General features: G+C 38.3%; 1 protein-coding gene across 1 annotated transcript in view; it reads left to right on the top strand.

Annotated features, from left to right (window-relative positions):
* The window catches only part of ADAM23 (ADAM metallopeptidase domain 23), a 62,298-nt gene that overhangs the window by 33,350 nt on the left and 2,453 nt on the right, over nucleotides 1–26,495 (top strand). The window contains exons 15-21 of the mRNA XM_063116128.1: nucleotides 1,142–1,192; nucleotides 2,230–2,293; nucleotides 3,808–3,913; nucleotides 5,101–5,220; nucleotides 6,033–6,201; nucleotides 7,755–7,866; nucleotides 18,293–18,383. Coding sequence (XP_062972198.1) covers nucleotides 1,142–1,192; nucleotides 2,230–2,293; nucleotides 3,808–3,913; nucleotides 5,101–5,220; nucleotides 6,033–6,201; nucleotides 7,755–7,866; nucleotides 18,293–18,383 — 713 coding nt within the window. The remainder of the gene's footprint in view (nucleotides 1–1,141; nucleotides 1,193–2,229; nucleotides 2,294–3,807; nucleotides 3,914–5,100; nucleotides 5,221–6,032; nucleotides 6,202–7,754; nucleotides 7,867–18,292; nucleotides 18,384–26,495) is intronic.

Genomic DNA, 26,495 nt, shown 5'->3' with positions numbered 1-26,495 from the left:
TACTGAGAAGTAAGTCCCAATGAGTTCAATGGGGCTTACTCCCAGATAAGTGGGCATAAGGCTTCAATCCTAGTTTATGTTTTGTTCAGCTTTGGTTCACAATTCTGAACTAGAACACTCCCATTCTCTCCTATCTACTGCTTATTTCCTTTTCCCCTTTGTGCATGTATGTTAACTCATGGAGCAGTATCCAACGGGGCACTTATGACCCCACCAATTCTTTTCCACCCCATCAATTCTGTTGTGCAAGCGGTGGGTCTCGCTCCCTTATATGAACTCCACCGACCTGCCTCCTTCCAGAATTGAGCATTTCTGCTCATTTCAAGTGGCCCTGAAAAAACTAAAGTACATTTGCGCAAGTCCTATGGACTGCTTGTGCAACGCAATTAGCAGGCGGAAGAAAATCGGCAGGACAGGAAGTGCCCCATTAGATGGTGCCCATGGTGTGGCAATTGGTAACCACAATATATAGGTGAGGCTACTTGTGTGCAATCACATGCAGTAATGAATAATGTATATGTGCAATAAACAAGTACATCAGGCAAGCAAAGGTACAATACAGTGGTTTCTGTCTCATGAAACTTTTGTAATGGCAATGTCACGGGGATATTAAGAAATTTGGGGGTTTGCACTAAGAACTGAAATAGTATAATTTCAGTATTCTTCAATATAATATTGCTTAAAATGTAATAATTAAGGGACTGGCTAGCTCCCTGGTGTTATACAAATCTTAGAGATTGGAAGAATTAGGTTCACATTGCATAGAGATAAGTTTACCAAAAGGGCATGGTTCAAATCAGTTCTAACTGAACAAGAAAATTCTAATGGTGGGAGTACTAAGTTGAACTAATTGTGCTATGCTTATTGCAATTTACCCAGCTTGCTCCTCCAACTCACTGTGTACTTGATGTAAGCAGAATAGTACTAGCAATTCCTAGTACTGATCTAGAATATGTTATCGATTGTAAATTTCTGTGAGTGGAACTTTGCTCATGGCCTGAAGCCCAGTTGAAATGGAGCCAGAAAATCATAACATTTTTTGCCTCATTACTCTCTCTTTATGTTCTTTTGTCTATCTTTACCGTATATGTTGTCTCACAATTCAAAGCTTTATAATTAAAGGAAAACGTTTGTCTTTCAGTGCCCACCAAATCTTCATAAGCAAGATGGATTTGCTTGTGATTCAAATCAGGTATGTAACTTTTTAAAATGTTTCTTATAGAGTTTTTATTTTGTTTTATTGCTTGATGAGCTATACTTTTTTCTTTTATTTTCCTGTTAGCATTTTCATTTTGATGGCCTCCTGATATTGCTTTAATTGTTGTTAGGCTGTTAGCCACTTTGAGTCATTTTATAAAAGAAAGTAGGGTACAAATGCTTCAAATAAAGATAATCCTTTTCATTTTCTTTACAGTTGTCTCCGTAGATAATATTTACTGGACATCCCTACATACAACACCTATTCTTAGCATTTACTAGGGTCAGATTCTTTGTTCAGTGTTTTCTGGGTGTACTTCGTTATGCCTGGAACTGTCCTAAAAGACCACTTTTTCTGTTTGTTTTCAAATCCCTCTTCATAACCTCGTACCTCTAAGTACAGGCTTGGGAAATAGCAGACTAGCAAGACTCTAAGCTTGCTATATATTAGAGTCTGCTCTGCACTGATTTTGCTAACAACAGCTTTCACTGTATCCTATCTTAACCAGTAAATGAACTAGGTTTTTCTGTTTCTAATGGACTCACCTCTGAAGGAAAAGCTGTCTTGAGCTGTGAGTCTCATTGAAAACTGAGTTCAAAACAATATTAATTACAGGACTCTCTTCCCTAAGGCGACTGGCTGAGGAAAACTGCTCTATGGTCCCCATCCACTTTGGGATCAAAGCAACGTTGACAAAGAAAATGTGTGCCTTTTGCTAATATAATTGGTCTGTTCTTTCAGTGTCTGGCGTTTTGTCTATGGGCTCATCTACACCAAGCAGGATATTCCACTATGAAAGCAGTATATAAAAGGCAGGAGCCACCCTACTGCTTTATAGTGGTATTGAAGTGCACTGACAACTGTTGGGGCCCATTGACAAATAATATATACCACTATATCCTGCTTAGTGTGTCTCCTGCCTTTTATATACCACTTTCATAGTGGAATATTCTGCTTAGTGTAGATGATGTCTGACTTTTCAGCGAGAAAGGCAAAATGTACTATTCTGTTTACAATTTGTTTTTATTTAGGGACGTTGCTACAACGGAGAGTGCAAAACAAGAGATAATCAATGCAAATACATCTGGGGAACTAGTAGGTTGATTTATGTATGCTTTCTTCACATGTATTTCTTTCTTTGTACTTTCAGCTTTTCATTTTAGTACAAGGTCTCAGTTAAAACTTTACTGCAGTGTTAAAGAAAACTATTGTTGTTGTTTCTTTAAAGTTTTTATTTGGCATTTAGCCACAGAAACATGGCAGATTCAGTATTTGGATGGAGGCAGGTGTATGTTGCTATTTAAAGTTAAAGCTTCAACAAAAAAGCATTTGCATTTTTTTTGTAATTGGATATACATTCAAATAAGGTATCCACAAATGTTATTATATTGCTGATTCACTGATTCAGCATTCCATTAGTTCTTGCTCAAACAACCACCACCATACTTAATGTTTACATATTAAGGATGTGATGCTGTTGTAATATGTACTGATTCCAGCTTAATACTATTAAAAAGTATGCTGGTAAGGGCAGTTACAATAGGTTATTAATTTTTTCTAGCTTCTTATCCAGTATTTAGGAGTACTGAAGTGATTATATTGGAATAAGGTAACTGTGCCAAATTTTCAGCCCATTTAAGGCCAAACTAGATGTTATGTTAAGCACAAGATTGGCCCTTGTGTGCTTGGTCTTTGTTTCCTAAAGAACAGCCAGAGTGCGAGGGGGCAATCTGAATTAGGACCGTAGTGTGGGAAGAGAGGCATTTAATCCTTTGTCCCCATTGCCTGATGTGTGATGTGTATCAGGATCATGGAATTAAATCCCATCTCTCATCATGCCAAAAAACAAGCATGCAAGGGCCAATCACACGCTGAACGCCTAGTTTGTTTGTTTTTCGTTATTTCATTTCAATACCGCCCAATACCCAAAGTTCTCTGGGCAGTTCACAAATATTAAAACCATAAGGTACAGCATAAAATATAAAATATGGAAGCTTAAAGCCGCAATATAAAAGTACAACCAGAATAAAACTGAGCAGCAATGCAGAGATTTAAAATACACATTTAAAATACAGATTTAGAACAATAGAGCTAAAAGACTAGGATGCTAAAATATTGGGAAAATAATATATATATATATCTTAAACTCCTGCCAAAAGGAGTACAGTTTAGGTGCCAGGTGAACCTCTTTAGGGAACTCATTCCACAGTCGGGGTGCCACAGCAGAAAAGGCCCTTTCCTGGTAGCCACCCACCTCACTTCCTTTGGCAGGGGCTCATGAAGAAGGACCCCTTAGGGCCCAGGCAGGTACATATGGGAGTAGGAGATACTTCAAATAATCTGGCCCCAAACAGTTTAGGCTTTTAATGTTAATACCAGCATTTTGAATTGGGCCTGGGCCTGGACTGGCAGCCAGCGGAACTGGAAAAGTACTGGTATAATGTGGACTCGTTGGCCAGTTCCCGATAGCAATCTTGCTGTTCTGTTTTGGACCAGCTGAAATTTCTGAACTGTTTTCAGAGGCAGCCCCGCCATCATCATCATCATCATCATCATCATTTTGGATACATTCTAATGAGTAGAAATTACATTCACATTTTCTTCAATAGAGGCTTCAGGATCTCACAAACACTGTTATGAGAAGCTTAACACAGAAGGTACAAAAAAAGGAAACTGTGGAAAAGATGGAGATAAATGGATTCCATGCAACAAACAGTAAGTTTAGCCTTTTAGAATGTATATATATATGAGTTATAGTTATGAATCCTCAGTACTCTTCTTGTCTTGCTGAAATCAGAAACCATCAAAACAGTTTACAGGGAATCTAGAACCTGCCCAGTTTATATGTCTATTCAGGAAGCACAAATGTATTATACCTGTAGCTATACGGATCCCTGGCATTTCTCCTGTGAGTCAGAGATGAAGACAGGGCATTTCTGTATGAGCCTCCTTTTTATCCCAACTCTTTGTGAATACATAATAGGCATCGGAGCACTAAATACTTAGGATGAAACTATGTTTCCATTCACAGAATTAGTAATTTCATGATTATTTTTTTTAGTAAATAGTAGAAGTGAGGAGACAATAGGAGCTTTCTTCCCAGTGCTACTAGCAGGAGTGCAGGGCCTGATCCAGACAAAACCAGATTCACACAATTGGTAGTGGTGTGAATAGTGTCATCTCTAGTTTGGGCCGTGTGATAGTTCTGTAATAAATTTCTACTCTAACCATTCTGCACACTGCTCTCCACTTTAGTTGAATTACAATGTGGTACATAAGGTATTAATCTTCTTGACTTTTCTGCCTATTTGGGAGCATAATGGCCCCATAAATCCATTGGCTTGGCTTCAAAGAAGCATGAGCAGAACTTTCCCATCTCTTTGTCACTGCAGCCACCTTTGTGCCACCCCCCCACTGGCTGCTCCTGAGGTTTGCTGGACAATCATGGTATGTGGGGGCTGGAGCTGGAAATCGCAGGATCTAAGCTGATATCTGCTGCCAGCAGCATAGGCTTGAATTGCATAGTATGTTACACCAGCTGATACTGAGCCCACACCATTTTTGTGTAGTTACTCCCACTGCCTAGAAACACTCTGTAGTGCTTGACATCTCTACTATAGTGTGATCTCTCTAGTATAAGCCCTGAAAATCGTGGTAAGTTTTCAAATCTGAATAGATTTACATTCTAGAATTTAGCCTGTAGTATTACTGTCTCTCACAAGATTGAGAATACTATTCTTTAATCCTTGGTTTATTGAAATAATTTGGAATTTTCTATTCACTACGTTGCAGGCAGATTTTTTCTTATATAGGCATGTTTCATAATTTATCACAAAATCCCATCCATTTCCATTTTAGAAAATAGTTTGCTACTTCACCATGTCATGGTTTTTATTTTACAGTGATGTGTTCTGTGGTTTATTGCTTTGTGCAAATCTTGATGGAGTTCCACGGATTGGTCATCTTCAGGGAGAAGTTACTCCAACTTCCTTTTTCCACCAAGGTGTAGTAGTGAATTGCAGGTATGTAGAGTCCCATGCACTGTGTATGATTCGTTTTATAGAACTCTTTAAGTCAAAAATTAAGGTACCTTTTGGAACTTCTCAAGAACGAAAAGTTGAATTCTGTTATATAAAAATAGTAAATGGTTTTACTTCTGCAACTGACACCCTAAACAGTATTTAAGTATTGGAATCTTTAGAGGCTGCCTTCTTGACACCAATATTTAATATCAGTGTTTCTCAAGAAATTACAAATTTTCATGCTTTAATCCGTGCTGCATCACTGATTTCACTAGTGAGTTCAGGGTAGCCAGATTTTTATAATCTGTGTAGTATCATAGAATCCTAGGGCAGTATCCAATGGGGCACATCTGCTAATTTCTTGGAAAAATTAGCTTGCTAGCTAACACTATTGGCATTGCAGTAGTGTAGTTTATGCTAGCGCAACGTGATTTACATTATTTATTTATTAAATTTATATACCGCCCCATAGCTGAAGCTCTCTGGGCGGTTTACAAAAGTTAAAAACTGAACATTAAAAAAAGTATACAAAATTTTAAACCATCAAAAATATAAAAACAACAGTATAAAACAAGAGTATCCATTTAAACAACAACAGTTCTGGGCAGTTGCACCCCATTGGATACTGCCCTTAGTTAAAATACAAAGAATTAACCGAAAGAGTAAGTACCCATGAATATAAACATGATGGAAGGAAGTGATCTTGTTGTTATTTTAGTACCTGTTTCTTACAATCTTGAAATCATAGATACTATGAGCTATTTGCATGAGTTCATTTCTATAAAGTTTCAGTTAAAAAACATTTCTTGTAGTTGTGCACATGTACTTTTGGATGACGAAACAGATTTAGGATATGTAGAAGATGGAGCTCCATGTGGTCCTAATATGATGTGTATGGACAGAAGGTGCCTATCCATTCAGTCTCTGAACATAAGCAGTTGTCCTATTGGTGCTAATGGAAAAGTTTGTTCAGGACATGGGGTAAGTTCCAGCCAAGATATATCCATATTCCTAGTACAAAGAAAAACTTCTTTTTTTTTACCACTGATCCATGCGTATCTCCACAGTGGATTAAAAAAAATGTAGACAGGAGGCAGAATTTTCGAAAGAATCCTGGATGCTGGGCTAGAGACTGTTCTTCCATTTCAGCATTCAGTTCTCTTGTGCCTTCAGCCATGCAGATGTTTTAGCAGGTGTACTATATGAATTGAGCTGTTCAGGCACAACAGTTGTCTGAACAGTTGTCTGAACAGTTGGCATAACAGTTTTCAGTTGTGCCTGAAGCAGAACAACCCAGGGACCAAGGAGACAAACATTCCTGGGTTGAAAACAACAGGCCACAACATTATTAATAGTTTCACGTACAACACCATGTTTGACACACCTCCAAGGAATGGACAAGGGAAGGGGCATGGCATGGCCACCAATTGAGATTTAGGCCCCATTCAGACAACACGCTAAACCATGCTGCTTAACCACAAAATGGTTAACGGAATGCATTAACGAAATCCATTAACCATTTTGTGGTTAAGCAGCATGGTTTAGTGTGTTGTCTGAATGGGGCCTTAGTGTTTTTAGCCTATGAGTATCAGTTATCTTCCCTCTGGGCTGCTTTGCCCAGACTATGTCTCCTTGCTGAAGCCACTTTATAAGACATGTTTGAAGAATGGGGATGCAGCTTCTGTTGAGTGTGAGTGTCGCAACAATCGTACGCATATTTAGACAGAAAAAGTCCTACAACTCCCAGCATTCCCTGTAGGGAGTTGTAGGGCTTTTTTTCTGTCTAAACATGCATAGGATTGTGCCCCAAAGTTATTTGTCAGTTCATTTGGGAGGTTTATATCAACATGATTTTTCCAACACGAGTGCAAAAACTTATGGGAAATAAATTCTTTCTGTTTCTTACATTGCTTTCTAGGTAACTTGTGACAGACTCTTCATTGAAAGCTACATACAATATACATATTCTGATCTGACAGAACTTTGTCTCTGAGTTCATAAAATTTACCTGACAGTTGAAATTCTTTTTGGCTGTGCAGACATGCAGTGGCTCTTTGCTCTATGTAAATGCAGTCAAAAATTCACAAGTTAAAGCCATATGAAAAAACGAGTGCTTTTTTCCTGTCAAATATTATTTTTGCATATGGAGCAGTCCAGAATTAAATTCCAATGTTTTCCCATGTGAGCCAGATACTGTGTATTGTGTGTGTTTACATGTCAACACAGCACTTGTATATAGGTGTTTGTGCTTCTGAGTCCATACAGAACGCGCTTCTACGCAAAGTTCTCCCTTTTATTTCAGTAGAGGAGTCAGATCTAGATGCTTGAAAGGGAATACATATGCAGATCAGTTCCCTGTGATCAAGAGATCTATGTGTATCTGTGTCTAAAATATAAACATATTGTTCTGTAAAACAGCAGCCCTTTTTTCTGTCTAACCATGTATATAGTCTTGCACCTGTAGTGACTTTAATCTGTCATCCATGTATTATATATTTTTATTATATGCTAACCCATGCTAACATTTCTTTTAGGTATGCAGTAATGAAGCCACGTGCATTTGTAACACTACTTGGGCAGGGACAGATTGTAGCATGTTTGACCCTAGAAAGAAAGAAGAACCCGAGAAACCAAATGGACCAAAGGGTTTGTGTGATTTCAGTTTCCCCCCTTCCCCATATAAATACATAACTGGACAGGAAGATTTGGAACAAAGCACCAGAGAACAGTACAGCTATTCACTCGATATGTGTATCATGTTTCTGGTGATTGTTTATATGCTTTAACCTATATTGTTCTGAAGGAACTTCACAGAAAATCATTAAGATGAAAACTTATTTTCTTAGCTTTTGTCTTTTTTATTTAATAACCTAAACCTAGAAAATATATTTTATTACAATCATACAATGTTTTTATATAACAATTTCAAAGAATTTTTTAAAAATAAATGCCTCTATTATATTTGGCCTCTCTCTGGAAGAGGCCTTACATTCTTAATAGTTTTCAAAGACTTAATAGTTTTCAAAGACAGCACCATGTACATTGATGGTGCTATATAAATAATAATAATAATAATAATAATAATAATAATAATAATAATAATACCATTTTCAGCACAATTCTATGCAGGTGTATTCAGAAGTAAGTCCTAATGAATTCAATGGGACTTACTTCTGCTTAAGTGTGTATAGGATTTCCATCTTAGACATTTTGCCCAGCTGTATTCTGTAGCCTCTTTTTTCATTAATTTAAGAACTCCCTGAAAGATTTGAGTCCCTCGCCTCTAGTATATTAGGCTGCTTTTGTGAAGAAAAGTAACAGAATATCAAAACATATTTTGTTGCATGTTTAATAAACATATTTTTTAATTTTATTTTTAAACTCATTTGAATATACTATAGCATCTCTAAAATACAATTAACAAGTGATCTAACAGTAGCTTACTTTTCTGGGGCATATTCCACGCAGGAGCTTAGATGGTTTTGAATTTTGTCAATACAGAACTGGGAAGATACTGGTTTTAAAGTATGGTTTCCTTTACATTTTCTATGAATATTCCAAATTTCAGTATTAGCTAGTATAGGAAAGTAGATATACTGCATACATAGTGTCAGAGTGCATATATTGTCAGTTTGTCTTAGGAAAAGAATGGAATATTTGAGCAGGGTGGTAACTCAGCTTATTAAAAAGTATAGCATTAAAAGTGTTGATTTCTTTTTAGAATTTCTCCCAAGCACCCACAAGTTTCTAAAAAAGCAAAATTTCAAAAGAAGTAAAACTAAAACTACTGCTAGGCAACTCATTAAGTTATTTGCGGTTGTTTTCAGGCTTACAAATGATGATAATTGGACATATAAAATTATCTTAATTCCAAAATCAGTGTTCAACAAACAATATCAAGTACTCCATGGCATAAGGTTTTTCTCCCATTTCCATATTTTTAAAATTCTGAGAATTCAAGCAAAGGTTGAATCTTCAAATACTGTGTGTGTGCCTCTCAGTAGACTTCTGTGGCATTAAATATTACTGAAAAGAAGAAAAAGAGTAAATTAGTACAAAGTGCAAAGTCAGGTCCCATGGTTTCATTATAAATTAAATATGTCAAACCAAAACATTTTAACTAGAAAACTTTATTTATTTATATATTACATTTATATACCGCCCCACAGCCGAAGCTCTCTGGGCAGTTTACAACAATTAAAAATGGTAAACATTTAAAATACAAAATTTAAAAACCATCAAAAATATAAAAAACAGTATAAAAACAACAGTATCCATTTAAAAACAACCGTTCTGGGGTCCATTAAAAACAAACTTAACTTCTCTTCAAGTATTTTACATAAGCAAAACTGGACTAAATGGTGTTTCAAAGCGACGGGTACCAGATCATTGGGACTGCCCCTAGGGATAGTTGGAAATGGGTGCTGTGTCTGAACTCAGAGATGAAATGGTCAAGGGGCTGGCAAAACATCCCCATGAAGGAAGGTTATTATTTTATTTTATTTTATTTATTTTAACATGGAATCCAATGTTCATGGGGCTGTGGGGAGGAGGGTCCTTTTATAATTCTTAGAAGGAAATAATCATTCTGTTAAAGAGTGCAAGGAATAAAACAGATAGATAAAGACCTCAGCCAGAATAATGGCTGTGTTGGGTTTTTTAATCATGGTAGTTTTTCTTATCAATATGTAAACACAATGTACAAACTGAATATACCTTCTTTCCTTCCCAAGCAAGATAAAGGCAGGGCGAATTAATTTAAGTAGCGAAATAATCCACAGTCACTGTAATAGATGGGACTCCAGAAGAGAGAGAAAAAACAAGGCTGAATAAAAGGATGGCTTACCTCTTAATTATAGGCTAGGGTCTAGAGAAGTCTTTAGTTTTGCTTGAGGACCTGTGCACACCCAGTGGGAGTTTTGAACTTTTTCCTTTGAGCAAATGCCTGTGACACATTGTTTTTGAAACTTAGCTCACTTTTAAAAGATATTTGCACTATGGAGGAGAAAAGGAAGCCCCAAGTCCCCATAAGCGGCAAAACGAGTCACGCAGTTCTTTAATGTTGGATGTTGTTCTTCAACATTAGTCTCTTCACACCTCCTCCACCACCACCACCACCAACACACACACACCCCATTACACATTTCTATGGCTGTATAACGGATTACACCTGGAGGTGATCTCTAAATTCATGTCACAGATCTTGGTGTCCTAAAGAAAAATGTTTCTGTGTGGAGTATAGGAAAGATAGGTGATTAGATTCTAATTGTGTCAGATTCTGGAGATCAATGAATCTTCCTTTGCACCAAAGGCAGGTGGAAAGATTCATACTATATTAGCACTTGCCTTCAGAATCATGATGGCTTTCTTGAAACATTAATTCCCTTTGAGAGTAAATAAATAGGTAGATGGAAGCAGGAGCAGTCAATTCAATTGTTTCAGTTTTGAAACACTGTGTTAAACAACAAAGTTAAAATGATTAGTGTTCTTTTTATTTATTTTATCTTTTTATTTGTAAACTTTTATGGAGTTCACTTGCATTTCCTTGCTGTTTCTGCAGTTGTACAAGACTTCTCATTATGAAGGGTGATGACATATAGTCTTCATTTACATATAGTCAAGGCCGTATGCATGCACTCTCTGGAGCACATTTTTTTTGGGGGGGGGGGTGGATATAGGATTGAAAGGGGAAGGGGTGAATCAACAAAGATTAATCTACTGGTGCCAGTGTTTTCATGGCATCTTTCCCTAAGTTAAAAGACGTCCTTTTGCACACCGTGGCCTTCTGCTTGCAGAAGGGTCCCTTAGGATCTAACCCCATAAGCAAAATGTCTTCAAAGAGGAACAAGTCCAAATCCCATTAGGGTTATGGGAAAATCCAGGTTTAAAAGATGGTTACGGTTCTTACTGTGAATATTCATAGTGTGCGTTTCAATCAAATGATCCTGAACATACTTTACAACGGATTGCAACAGATTACACTAGTGAAGCAATGTGTTATTTCTGGCAGGGAGGGGGGAAGCAAGCCACTTTCCTGCCTTACAGTTGGGACCAGGCTGGTCATCCCTTTTTACAATATTCTTCTGAGGAGAAAGGGGTGTAACTTCCAAGATGAATACATTAAATTGACATGGGATTTCAAACAGGAACCCTCAGCTACAGTTTTCCCTGTTCTTTCCTGTTGGGAACAAAATCATAGGGATTTCACCCTGAAGTGCAAAATGTATGTCAGATTTAGTGAGAAACTGGAAAGAAAATACATTTTTAAAGTTTGTTTGGCACAGAATATGGGGATTTGCAAATTGCATGGCACTATACTCCTTCGTCTCAGCCTCACTTTGTTTATTTATATAATCAATGGGCAAGTCAGTCTACTGGCTTAGAACGTAAAAAGACATGACATTCAAGGGAAAAGGAATGGGAGTGGGGAACCAATTCTTTCAGCAGGACTGGTGGAATGGCTCTGCTCTCCCTCTCCTCTCCCTCTCTACAGCCTTCTGGAATAGCTGGGGGTGGTGACTGTTGATGGAGGAGGAGCCTTCATGAGGGAGGTCTTCAGTAGGGCTGGTGGTATGGCCATGCTTCCCCCTCTCATCTCTCTCAGTTCACCCTACCAGAACCTGCAATTCTGGTAGGGAGTCCTTCATTTGCTTGTGAGAATCTGGGCACTGCCCTTCAGAAATCACTACCGGCTCTCATCAACTGACAGGTAGCTCAGATTTTCCAGAGCTCCAGTGGATCATGCACAAATACTTTTCCTCTGCTGCTAGAAGTTGAGGCATTGCAATGTTCTTTGGAATTATTTAAGTAATTTTTCCACACCATACTTTTCAAAAGTAAGTATTGGCTGCATTTTAGGCTATAATTTATACGACATATATAAATGTAATAATAATGTATTTCTTGCGAAGTTGGCTTAGTGGTCAGTATGCAGCATATTTCTGATGGTATGAAAGAGTTGTTATTTGTGTTGATTTTAAACTATGTCTTTTAAATATGGCAATGAGTACTGTATTGCATAGCCTGAGAAATAAAACCTTTATAAAACTATGCAGGCACAATCAAACTCTACGTGGGTATAGCTGTGTACATGGAATGGTGTTGGCATATAGCTCGATGGAGTCCTCTTTCCTTCCTCTTCTCAACTGGACCTTGACAAGTTGTGTTCCAGCCATAATTTTCAGCAGGAGACCCATGCACACATCCCATTTCTACATCCAGTCATCCCTCTCCTCCCCAGGACCCTGGAGCCATCTTACCTGTTCTTAGAGGACATGTAAACTGGGGACAAGACCCTGAAAAGGAGAAGGATGGTGAAAGTGAAAAGGGTGTCCTATTTGAAAGTAATGGCCAGTGTTTTGTAGCGTATGTGGCTGAAAAGCAACCAGGTAGCAAGAGGGAGAATATAGAATTCCAGGATGCTCGGAGCCTCTCTTCCATACATGGAGTTATACCCACGGGAGTATTGATCATTCCCGTGAATTATCAAACCCTGATATGTTTTTAAAAGAAAGTGAGTTTTTAAACTGGTGATTGCAACATATTTATATTCAGGCAAATATAGTCTCTGCCAAATCCTTATTTCTAAAACTGCTGAACCGAATTATCTATAAAATGAATTCTAGAAAGTAATATATAATTTTGAGGTGCCATCAAATACTTCTTTTCAGACATCTATGTATATGATTACTTTCTTTTTTAAAAAAAGTCTTCCCTTTTCCCTCTGTACAGTGAGCATGGCCACTAACAGGCTTATAGGTGCAGTGGCAGGGACCATTCTGGCTCTGGGGGTGATTTTTGGAGGCACAGGGTGGGGAATAGAGTAAGCATATTTCTTAGTTTCAGAGTTTCATGTCTGGTGCCTAGTGTGTGAGGTAACTGTACGCATCTGAGCCCTCTGTGTAGTTTCCCATTAGCTTTGTGTTATGTGGTGACCGTATTTGTCATGTGATTTGAATGTCTGTGTCATGTGATATGCTCATGCAGTGTTTAACCCTCTCCTGTCTGGGATAATGTGGGGCATAAAACAATACATTTGTGGATTTTATATCATTCTAATATTGCAATTCAATGTTTACATGTTTTCAATGCTCTAAATTATAAAAAGAATTTTCAAAAAATGATCATCGTTGCAAAATGTAGGCTAATAGACAACTTGGACTATATGATAAAATTTGAATTATTGCTATTGGCATTCAGTGTAACCATAGGTAAAAAAAAATCCAAGTTGAATAATAAGAAATTAGAACTTCTTAGGAACTATAGTTTGTATAACCAGCATTTAATAACTTTTGACTGTTGCTTTTCTAGGATTTTCAGTTGTCCTAGACCAATAATGTTCTATTCTGTTATACCCTGATCCAGCAAGGGAGATCTGCATATGGAAACCGCCATTTGTACATATAGCCAATGTGTATCCCATTAGGCGTCCGGATGGGCCCCCTCACCTGTATTGCGATGCTCATCTCGGTCCCGCTGGCCTGGCTAGAGGCCTCTTTTGATACTTAGGAGGGAACCCCCTTCTGAGGCCATCTGTTGTTGTTGTTGCACACGACTAAAACTGGATCAGGACCTTCAGCTATATGACTATTCATATTAAACGTGGTTATATAATTTTGAAATAGCCAAAATCTCAGTATAAACACACTAATTGATATTTATGCTATACATACATGGGGTAAAAATCATTCAATATTCTTTATGGGAATAAATTGTAGATCAGGTTTGAACTCTCACTGTCCCTGATTTTTATTTCATTTTGTCCATTTTTTTTTAACAGTGAGTATTTCATCTGCATTTTGCCTTGGACAGGAATTTCTTTATAGGGTCAACAAATGATTTTGCTACCCCATTTCATAACAATTTTTCTGTAACAATTTCTAATTGCAGACTCAGTTACATAATGGCAGTAAGTGGCAATGACACTAATTGGTATATTTGGAATTTGTTGTAGTTTGTCTTACATTACTGACAGTAGGGTTTTTTCCCTTTATTTTTAAAGTATTATTTTTTATCATCATCATTAACTTGGATCTTCATAAAGCAACCAGCAACCACCAAATAGCCTCTATGACTCTTGAATAACCTCTACAGAGGGTTATTATTTATTATTATTAGATTGGTGGGACCCTCCTAAACAATGTAGGATGGAAAGTTGGTGAGAGGGGAGGGGACAGATAAGTTTCCTTCTGTGAACTTTCTGGATAGTTTAACCCTATATACATGTCTACTCAGAAGTAAGTCCAGTTGAGCTCAAAGGGACTTACTCTCAAATAAGTGTGCCTAGGATTGCAGCATAACAGTACAATCCTGTACATGTGTACTCTGAAGTAAGTCCCATTTAGTTTAAAGGGACTTATTCCAAGAAAAGTCAATATAGTATTAACTTATCTTAGAATGCATGTTGAATTTTGAGCCATTTCTCTCTCCTCCAGCAGCACCCTGCACCCCATCCCACTTTATTCAGGAGGGTCCCCCAACCTACCATAGAGGCTTTGGGGCAATGCAGGGAGGGCAGGAAGCTTTCTTTCTGTGAACTATCTTAACTTACCTTAAGATCTAAATTATTGTTGTTGTTGTTGTCGTCGTCGTCGTCATCAGAAATAACTATCTGTATTTTTAAATAGTATTTTCTTGTGTAGTGAATGATCTGCATATAGTTTAAGTTCTGTTAGCTCATTTAAGTAATGATTGAATATATATGCTGCTGCAGAAAATTCACAATTTATTCAAAATTAGTATTGATGTTTTTAAGGGAATGTGTGTAAATAACAGTAGCATAATACCTTTACTTGGACCAACTGAAACGTCACAAAATTAACAAGCCTTTTAGTTCATCAAAACTCTTCATCAGGTTGGACGCTAAACAGAAAAGTAAAAATGGGGTGGTGCAGAGAAACAAATTTTGCTAGGAACGAAGTATAAAGTGTTGGTTATTCCCTTTAAAGTCCTACATGGTTTGAGTCCAGGTTACCTGCGGGATGGCCTTCTCCCATACAATCCGCCCCGCATACGCAGTTCCTCTGGGAAGGATTTACTTCAGTCAGCGAAAACTAGGCTGACGATTAATTACCCAGAGAACCTTCTATTCTGCTGCTCCCAGACCATGGAATGGCCTGCCGGGAGAGATTCGTCATCTTAACAGTCTTTCTGAATTTAAAAAAGCTATAAAGACTGATCTCTTCTGGCAGGCCTACCCAGTTGAATTTTAAGATGTCTGGCTGTTATTTCAATAATGTATTAGTTTTATATGTTTTTAATTAGTTTTATGTATTTTATTGTATTTTTGTATTTGATGTTCCTCACCTCGATCCAGAGGGAGAGGCGGGTAAGAAATAAATATATTATTATTAAGAGAGGCCATGTTTGATGCAAAAAATTGTACATTGCACCAAAGGCTACAGGGATAGAGAAACATGGCTGCTATCCCTTTGCAAATACAAATGTCAACAGTTGATCAAATCTGTCCCTAGCATTAATTGGAGCACACACAGATCCTTTATGAACACCAGAAGTGAAGAAAAAACATGGTAGTCCTGATATTAGCAAACCTAGGGATTATTTTTATATTATGGGTATACTAGGTAAAATTTAGTAAAAGCCAAATTGGTTAGTGATACCTTGTGATATGCTTTCATGTTGATTCTCTCAAAGGCAAAGTCCCATCCTTGGTTAGTAGAAGGCAATCTTCCTCCAGTTCTAGGTCCCCCACAAGGATGTTAAAATTCGGTATTCTCCGAACTGCAAAAAATTCAGGCAGCCATTTTTATAGTTGCCACCATTTTTTGTCAGTTTAAGAAACTTCACTTTGTTTTTTGTTTTTTTTACAGCCGTGATCAATGCTTTAAAGGTGTTTCTTTTATTCTCAGTTTCTAACCATATTTTGCATGGGTTTTTTTTTTAAAAAAAAAACTTTTGTTAGCTGGCAAATGCTGGTTTTCAATGTAAATAATCTTTCTATAGTAAATAATCCTTCTATAGCTGAGTGCCAGTATAATGTAATGCTTAAAAGTGTTGAACTGGGACTTGGGAGATACGAAATCTAGTCTCCAGTCGGAAGACATGAAGCTCCCTCGGTTATTTTGGTCCAGTCACTGACTCTTATGCTAACCTACTTCACTGTGTTGTTGTGAGGATAAAATGGAGAGGAGGAGGCTCATGTACATCACCTTGGACTCCTCAGAGGAAAGATGGGATATAAATGTAATAAATAAAAATAAATTATTGCAGAATATCTAAAACATATTTCCAGTTTCATTCAAGCTGACAAAAACATAGATTATTTTACTTTTTCAAGAAAACATACAAATAATTAAAACATTAGGTTCTTGAGGAAGTATATCTGGAAAATGCTTTGTTCTGAAGCCCCTGCATTTAATTAATTTATGCAATCACGCCAATGTAGTGAGGGTGATTCATATGAAGTTACAGGGTTCTATGCATAGATTACTCGCAAATATGGCCCTTTGAGCCAAAAAGGAAAATGTGTAGGGAGAAGTAATGCATCCAGGAATGAACATGTAGTAGTTCCCATACTGTACATGCACAGACCAGTGCTGTTAGTTCACTTACCTATTGAAGGTCTGATTTTAGGCACCTTGTTCTTCACCCCCACTGCCCCCCACCCCCCACCCTCAATAGGTTGTAAGCAAATCAGACTTTACTCTGCTAACCATCTGTATGTCGGAACAAGAGGGGAATCTAGAGATAAGTGCATGCACTTGAGCATTAGAATTGTAACTAAAGTCAGTAACTATTTGTTCCACAAAAATAATTTGTTTATTTCATTTCATTTATTTCAGTTTTATATTGCCCAATAGCTGGAGCTCTCAGGGCGGTTCACAAAATTACACACCACAATATGTGTTAATAAAAACGTAATATGAAATCTCTAACATACAAACTTCAAAACACTATAAACAGCTAAAACAGGTACAATAAGCTACTGGACCTGATAGGAACAACTGATATACCTGCCTCATCATCATATGCCATCAAATGCCTGGGAGTAGATTGAGAGTCTTCACCTGGTGCCAAAAAGATGGCTGTTGGCACCAAGCAGACCTCAGTCGGGAGCGCATCCCATAATTACAAATAATTGTAATAATTTCAAACAGTACTTCAATAGTTAAGATGTCAATATTCTGCCTCTTCACATTGCAAGTTTTACATTTTCTTTAAAATATCTGTACTACTTTTTAATTGTGGATTTTTAGCAGCAGCAACAAACACTCATACTCCCTTAAGTAACAATCTTATAAAACACTTATCTGGGAGTGAGCCCCATGAAGTGCAGTGGGGCTTATTTCTGAGTATACATACATAGGATTGTACTGTAAATCTTGCAGTAATAAGCAGGAGGACTTAAACAATTTTTAGATCCTTTCTCCTGTTAGCTATGGCACAGAAAGGTAGGGGTGGTGCTTTCTTGCGTTAGGACCAGATAGCGTATCGATAACGATAAAATTATACAATGTTCTTTGCAGAAGATATTTATTATGATAAACTGTGGAATTTCCTCACCAAGTGGGCATGGAGTATGAGTGGGGTCCTAAAAAATGGGGATCCTGGTCTATTCCCTTATTTGCCCCGTTTGCTTTCTCTTTCCCATCTTCTTCAGAAGCGTCTCTTTTTTTCTTGTTTCCTCTCTAAAAGTATTCCAAATACCATTTAATATTAAGTATTTTAAAAAGTCAGTTCGCTGTCTATCAAAGCAGAAAAATACACCCTCTGCTTCTTTCTTTAAAAAACTTTTGAATGTTGCAAAACTGTAAGATATATGTAATATTAAAAAATATGTTTAGATAATTAGAATTGGAGTCGGGAATTTCATTATCAGCAAATACTCTGGTAAGGAGTTAATTTCAACGTGAAAATTTGATAGATAAATCTTTTCTTTGTTCCTCATATGTCTTTTTTTTTAAAAAAAAAATAAGCTTGGCCCTTTTGACGACGTTTGTTTAAAGTAATTTAATAGCACACTTATTTTAAATGGCTTTACTATATTTCCCTTGCTGTGAATTAATTAAGTGGTTGGTTCTTATGTCTTTCTTCCCATCATCCTTTGTCACAGGTCCTAGTGCCACCAATCTTATAATAGGTTCCATCGCTGGTGCCATCCTGGTAGCAGCTATTGTCCTTGGGGGGACAGGATGGGGCTTTAAGTAAGCAATGCCGCATGTCTTCTCTTCAGTGGCTATGGCATCTCTCTCTTCTGCTTACATCACTAAATTTTGAGTTCCTGCTACAAGATTTCTGGTAACGTTTTACTGAAATGAATCTATGGTGAAAGTCCAAGAAGTACTTTAAAAAAAATCTCAAAGATGTCACTAGGGTGCAAAGTTGTTAAAAAAACAAAACAACCCCAGGAAAGTGAGCTGTAATAGTTTCAGTGAATATGGACCAAAGAGCTTATTTATAATGGGGCAAGTACTATCTAATAGCTCATAGCAGTGCGGTTATAAACACCATATAGGAAATCTGTGTTATAGATTATATAGGTAAATTCTGGGGGGGAAAGCATAAATATTTGAACAAGATTGATTACTTAGGAACATTTTTCTTAGGACTGCGGGATAATAATATGCATATTGTATGAACTGACACCTTGACATGGGATCTGTTTAGATGGCTGAAGCAATTTGCAATGCTCGTGCAAATTGCAGCAGACATGTCTACAGCTGCTGTGTGAAGCTGTTGCTTCATTTGATTGCTGCCTCTATGCAGGCCTGCTGCCTATCGCCTGCCTGCCCCCTGTATTTCCAGAGGCAATTGTAGAGATGCACTGGCTGTTTGAATAGACCTTTAGAGCAAAAGTAGAAAATATGGAGAATGTGTGGGTGATGCTGTTCCTCCACCCACAAGTAATGTATAGCATAGCATGAGACATGACATGACCTTAGCTGTTGCTTGCAGGGGCAAGGGAGCTTTTAACGCAGTGAAGCCATGTCCCATATTTTGGCTTTCCAGAGGTAAGGAATACAAGAGTGGTGAAAGAGACAGAGCTGCTGTGTTTGCAGTAGCCATATGATCTCCATATTGCTAGTATTGCTGCGTGTAATATACAAATGCAGGGAACTGAGCCCCAACACCATTTTTGAAAATGAAGATTTTTCCCCTTCCTCCCCCACTTTTTTTTTTGGGGGGGTAGTGAGTCTTTAAACCTTTTGCAAACTTTTTGTTATGAAAAACTGCATCACATTTAACTGCTTGCACTCTTAACTGCTTGCAATATATTAAAACATCTCAGAGCATCTTAATGTTAGCTTTGTTTTATAAACGAAGATAGCGCTCAAGAAAACTCTCTGAGAACAAGAACTTAAGGAAGAAAGATCTTTTTCTGATTGCAAACATTTTACATGAACAAAGAACACATTTATCAGGCAAAGAATATCCACAATCTCGATGCCCTAGCAAATATGATTTTGGAAACTTCCAGAGATAAAGTTGTAGGGGCAAGACAAAGAAGAGAATGGTAGATGGGGAGTTGGAAATCCTCCTCTACTGCTCCTTTTCTGGCTGCAGGGATCATCCGGGAAGGGGGAAAGCTAGCACCTGGATTTCTTCAGGTGCCCCTTTCTGCCTTCTATCCTTCCAGCTTGCTTGGTGATCAGTACTTCTGTATAGCACAGATCATATTGTGGTCACGTTGAGGCTCTGTGAAAGCAGGCAGGCACACTGTTCTTTGGATTGGGACCAGTATGTTTAAATTGATGGCTATGATTTATTGACATTCTTCCTTCAAGGTCCTTCAAAACATTCAAACAGAGTTATTAGCGTTTTGAGAAACGCCATTAAATTAATCAGCCAAACGTTATCCATTCTGAACCACCTGTGAATCATTAAAGACTGTTCACAAATGTTCTGATGTCCTCAAGTTCCCATATCTTTTGCCATAAAATAATAAACTTAGCTATTATAGTTTGTGAATTCTATTTAGCATATTGCTTATTATATGCTGAACTATAAAATAAATACAGAATTTATGACTAGTAGTACAGCTTATAGATCATCTGAAAATACAAAGCTCATTTAAAACTAGAATTTCATTAATCAAGTATTTCTGTTCAGATCCTTACCTCTTAATGAAGCAAGCACATGTGTGTGTGCAATAGATAACCCTCAGCGGCTTGTTTTAATCCCCAGCGTGTACTGGTGCATGCTGGGCACCATTTTTCTAATTACCTGCTTGTCGTGTTGCCTGAACTCAGGCAGCAGGGCTAGTTGGAGGAGAAATACTCAAGTTATCTGTGGACTGTTGTAGAGGGATTATTTATTTATTTATCACATTTCTATATCACGCAATAGCTAAAGCTCTCTGGGAGGTTCACAAAAGTTAAAAACATCAAATACAATTCAAAGTATAAAACAACAATATGAAAATACAATATATGATTCCAACCCATAGCAGTAAAACATACAATTTTTTTTATTATTAATTTTAAAAAATTACATTTCATGTTCTAATTTCAGAACATTTTAGCATTTTTTTCAGTGCCATCCTAAGTATGGTTGAAACAAAGCTTGTCTAGAACCTTGGATGAAACTATGCTTGGTGATTTTTTAAAAAAAAATGAGTAAGACAATGTTTCACTATTTTGATGCTTTTAAAAGTTATCCACACACACACATTGGCTGGGATCCAGACCTTGCAGAAGGCAGAAGGCTTTTTAACTAGCAGATATTTGTGGGTTCTCCTCGCCCTCTGTGTCTTCTCCAAACCTGCTCTGGAGCGAAGGAGGACCCTCCAGAACAGTATGGGAGGTGGTGCTGGGAGCTGCAGGGGTAGGTGAAAATCCCCCCTTCCTACCAGCTGGAGCATTGTGAGTAGAACAAACTCTGAATCAAACCAATCTTAATAATTTCCCTGTGACTTATATTGCATACTACTGTATTTCTTCGATTGCAAGACGCCATCGATTGTAAGACGCACACTAATTTCAGTACCACCAACAGAAAAAAACACCCTAAGACACACCAGCGATTCTAAGACGCACCCCATTTTTAGAGATGTTTATATGGGAAAAAAGTGCATCTTAGAATCGAAGAAATAGGGTAATATTCACTTTGCATCCTTTGTGTCATCTTAATGTATTTTATATGCTGTAAAATGATTTGCATAGATAACTGTTCAAAGTAAACATCCCAATAATTCTCTTGTTTTGAAAGAAAGGCATTTTATTCTGTAGCAGAACCTCAAATATGATGGCCTCGCCTAGCTCACAGCTTGAAGTGCATGTTTCTTTGGGGTAAAACTGAATAAAAATTTTCACTGTATGGAAGAGGCCTAGCCCAGGTAGGCCCTCTCATAGTTTGTTGCTTTATTTAGTGTGTATGAGGCTTAGTAGAGAGGCTAGAATGTTTATGCTGTCTGATAGGAATCAACCAAAAGATAGCCAAATCAAAAACAGAAGGGTGCACGTCTATCTCAAAGATTTTAAAGGATTATTGCACTCAATTTCAGAGGCGTGTCCAAAACAGCAGGGTGATATTAAACAAAGTTAAATTATATATTTAGATTAAGAATATGGCTTAGCTTTAAAGAAATAATAGTGCAGTGGGGGACTTCAATTATTTAATGTGTAATGGTCCTAGGAAGCACTTATAACGAAACTGTAAAATATTTCTGCTGGACACCAGAATATTCCCTTTTTTTAAATAGCTATACTTAGACTTGGATCTAGTCTCATGTGAGCAGAAGGCCACTCATGCTGTAGGTCTTTCTATCCTCCTTGTCCCCACTGCAGCCCCTGTGCTCTCTGCAAAGCTGCTCTTGAGGATCAGGGACCAATCCAAACAGGTGCCTGTAATGGGAGGAGAAATTCATGTAAATTAGGTGGAGGCTAGGGTGCACAGAAGCTTGCAGTGTTGAAGAAGGGGTGCAAGAAACCCTCGTTGTGTAAGCAGCCTTCTGATCACAGAAATCTGGGTCCAAACCATTACGTTGTGAAAGGGTATGGATTTTAAAATCATAGTGTTGGGTTGAAATTCTCTTTCGTGCAACTGGTGCCTTGTATGATGACTTTTTGAACTATTTTCAAACCTATGGAAAATTTCATGTACATGACCTTTCTAGTTTCTATGTAACATTTCTAGACAACTACAATGAACATGCTAGATTTCTGTGTGATCTGATCTGTCTCCAGAAAAGTAATATGGATATTGATTTTGACAGATCTCCGTTGATAACTGCATTTATGATTGTCCAAAGTGTTTAATCAGAACCAGTTCCATAATGGAGAATAACATAATATTGATGCTATTGTATAAGCCTTCCCTACACTTGGTTGAAAGCATCTGATTCCCCCCACCACCACCATTTGCAACCCAGGTTGTATGTGCCCATAAGCAAACTGAAATATGTATGCTTGACTTTCCAAATCCTTCTACTTCTAAAAATATATTACATATAATATAGTTTATTGGAGAGAATTGTATTGATCTGTGTGCATAATGAAATATATACATTATTCTTTTCAGCAATTCCTTTTCTACATTGTACAGTGGCAGACATTGTAAAGCCAGTGTTTTACATTACTTTAGTGCTCGTGTTAAGGCAAGAGAGACATTAAGCAGTTCAGTCCTGACCCCATTTAGGATGAAAAAATAGCTGAACATTGTCTTTCTAAGACTGTTTCTGTCTCTGCACTTCTGGGCAATATCTTTATTAGAACCAACCAAAATGCCACAAAAATGTGCGAACTTTAGGGTTCGCTAGAACTCTTAATCACGCTAGATGGTACAAAAAACATGAGATGGAGGAATAAAGAGAAAAATACAAAAGTTAGGCCAGCTGTAGCCATGAGGTCTGCAGTATAGATAGACCCAGTCTTAAAATGGAAATTTGCAGACATAATGACTTAGTCACTGGTAGCTGTTGCAGGTATCATATTATACCTAGCAATGCATTTTGGGACAGAGAAGGAATGGCAGATCTCCAATTCTGAAAGCAAAAGGTAATTCAACTCTGCCTCTTCACATGGGCAAAACACACAGGTTCCTGAGTCAGCATGGGGCAGAAGTACAGAGAAACAAGTCAGTCATTAAATTAGTAAAACCAGAGATTAGTTTTAGGTGGCGCACTGGATAAAAGAATCAATTAAAGCCAAATTGTGACTTACCTAGTGGTTGGAGGGAAGAAAATTTGTGGAAGGTCCCTCTTCAGGTGGAAGAAAATCATCTTCTGGTGGTAGATTCTACCCTGGATGGCTAAATATGGGTTGGTTGGTTGATTTGATATCTCTGCACTGAAATACACGGTGCAGAACCTAGCCCCCTCTCTGTATTGGAGATGGTCAGTTTTTCCTCCAGACCGTTGTACAGGGTATGGGAGAGTATTTTGCCTCACACTGTTGAACTCATGAGGCTATACTTAGCAGTAAGGGCTTCGTGGTTATAGAGCACAGGCACACAGAATCATACAAAATAGAAATACATATATACAAAGTACAATATGTACAAAATCTAAATAAGTTGTGTAACTTTGAAGAGCAATGTATCTCTTGCAGCATGAAAACATTTACTTTTCATTTATGAGCGAAATCACAGGCACACTTCTTACCAGTTTGATTCATATTTGGTAATCAGAGGTTTGAGCACTTGATATCCCTTAAGGGCTCTGCTCCAGACCTGGCCTTTGAGCTGCGAGCTGGCCACCTCATCCACACATCGTCTATAAATGGTCACTGTACTTCTAATGACTTCTGCTACTTTGTAAACTCAATGATTGGCAAATCTCCTCTTTAGCTCCTCCCTTTCTGTCCAATATTTTATTTGTGTCTCACAAGCTCTGTCCGTCCAGATGGATTGTAGCATCTCATGTAGAACAGCTGTCCAGACTGTCCAGTTCAGACATAGTGCTGCCAAGTTGGCCAAAACATTGTTTGATGACTGGGAACCATCTGACAGACTCCTCCTTCCCTGTCCCCTGGTTAGCAGCAGGAGAGAAATTAAGCACTTCAGTCCTGACCCCATAATACTGTAGCATTATTTCTTCACTCACTTAGCTATAGTTATCACTAACAAGGAAATGCTGCAGCATAGTTAACAGGGAAGGAAAAATGGGAATTCATATAGGTAGTGGGAGGTGGCGGCAGGTTTGTATCTAATGGTGTAATGCCACTGGCACAAATGACATTGTGGTGGCACAAGGGTGGGGCACCTCTTTCAGCCTGAAGGCTGAATTCCACTTCAGAGAAGATCTTAGCCCACATTCCAGTGATGGGTGGAGTTGAAGGCAAAGGGGAAGGGGACCAAAAATAGCAAGATATTTTGCTTAAAGCTCTTCCTACCTAAGGAGAGATATTTCAACCGTTTAGAATGGGGGAAAACTGAACCAAAGCCAGAAGCCACCCAACAATCAATGGTTGGGGCGTGGGGCGCAGCCATCTGGGAATCTCCCTGGGGGAGGCAGACCTGTTCCCCACCTCAGCACTAGCAGAAAGCAAGTTCTGAACTATGCACAAGGGGAGGATCCAGCTAAAGTTCCACTTGCACAATTGGTTGCACGACCTCCAGCCTATCAGGTTTACAAAGTGGTCTGCTAATGCTTGGGCAACAGGAAAAGGCAGTGTAGCTCCACTAGTACAGGATTTCCCCCCCACAGACAGTATGTTGGATTTATACCTAAATCCCCAAACCCTTTATTTAATGATCACCCCACCGTTAAGACTGAACAGCCCCTCTAATGTTACACAGTGTCAAAGAGCATCATTAGTATTTTTCTCTGTCCCGTTATTCTTTCCAATATCAACCTTTTTCCTTTGTGTACTTTCTACTGAAATATTTCCCTGTGTTGAAGGGGGAGTAGCTAAGAGGTCAGCTTTTATCTCGTTCATTGTAACCTCTTCCTTGCCACCCTCTCTGCTCAGTTGACTCAGCATGCCCCTGCTGAACTCCCTTTTCCTTCCTGTGGGTATGGTGTCACCCTGACTCGGTGCAATCGTTATTGTTACTCTCTCAATCCTGCTTCTTGTCTGTACTTTCAAAATGCAAAGTTCTAATGTTCCCTTTCCATTTCATTCCATTTGAATCTGTCCATTTTGCATTTGTTGGCCAATAGAAGAACGCTGTGAATAGAATTGAATGGAAGCTGGCAGTTGAAGCATGATCTGGTGTACCTTTCCCCAACCAAGTGTCCTCCCGGTGTTTTGGACTTCAACTCTCAACAGCCCCAGCCAGGATGGCCAGTGGTCAGGAACCCACTAGTACTCCAAAACATCTGGAGGGCCGCAGGTTGGGGAAGGCCCATCTAGTGTATGATGTGATATCTCCTGGTTGCCACTACACCACAGAATATCTGTTTACCTACCCTCTATTCAATCGCCTTAGTCCGCCTCCACTACCATTCCTTTGTCTTCTGCCATGCCAATCCATACATCTGCATGGGTCCGTCTCTTCTTCATTAAGCCAGCTCTTTTATTAGGTTCATCTGTTTTCAGCAGCTGCACAGAGAGCTGTATTCAAACTTTGGCATTATGTGAATAAGCAGGCAAGGGCCTTGATCTTACATACTTTGTCTTCCCTTTCCCCTGTACAAGGGGAGGAAATTTCACGCTTCCATTCCCGGTTTGTATCAAATCATACTTTGCTGTTTTGATTGAACCAGGATCAAACTCTGGTTTGAAACCAATCTTTATTTTCCGGCGAACTATGTTTTGCTTAAACCATGGTTTGCTGCATTCAGGAGAAAAACTAGTTTGCTGAAAACTAGGAATACAAGCATCCAATTTCGTGGGTTTAGGGTATGGGAGGAGGAAATGCACAAGACCAAGGCTCCTGCACACATGTTCTCATAATGCCAGATGTCTGTGCAGCTGCTAGGCACCTAGTGATAGCAAACTGGTCTTTTGGAGCCACACTCTAAAATGGTGGTTCTTATAAGGTCTTCGTAGCAAAATGAAAGTTTCTCTAGGCATGAACATAGATTACTCACCATTAAGATCTTTCTCATAGTTTTAATAAATGCTTGTTAAGGAAAATATGATAGGTTTAAGACAGCCGAATTTTCCTCAGTAGAACATCGAGATGGTTTTTAAAATGTTGTGTGTATGAAAGCCTCAGTCATATGCTCAGTATTTCAGGTCACTGTGTGCATACAGTGATCTTTCATCATGTAAATAAGTCATACAATTTCAAAAAGGAAGACCACAAGCTCTGTTTCATAGTTTGGCAAGTATGAGCAATGTACTACATCTCTCTCCTAACATGCACAGCAAGTAGTTGTCTAATGATAGGGTAGAACTTCTTAATGACATGCCCCAATCCTGACCCCAACA

This window comes from Elgaria multicarinata, chromosome 2 (assembly GCF_023053635.1).
Source record: "Elgaria multicarinata webbii isolate HBS135686 ecotype San Diego chromosome 2, rElgMul1.1.pri, whole genome shotgun sequence".
NCBI classification, from domain to species: domain Eukaryota; kingdom Metazoa; phylum Chordata; class Lepidosauria; order Squamata; family Anguidae; genus Elgaria; species Elgaria multicarinata.
This window is presented reverse-complemented; position numbering and strand designations above follow the sequence as displayed.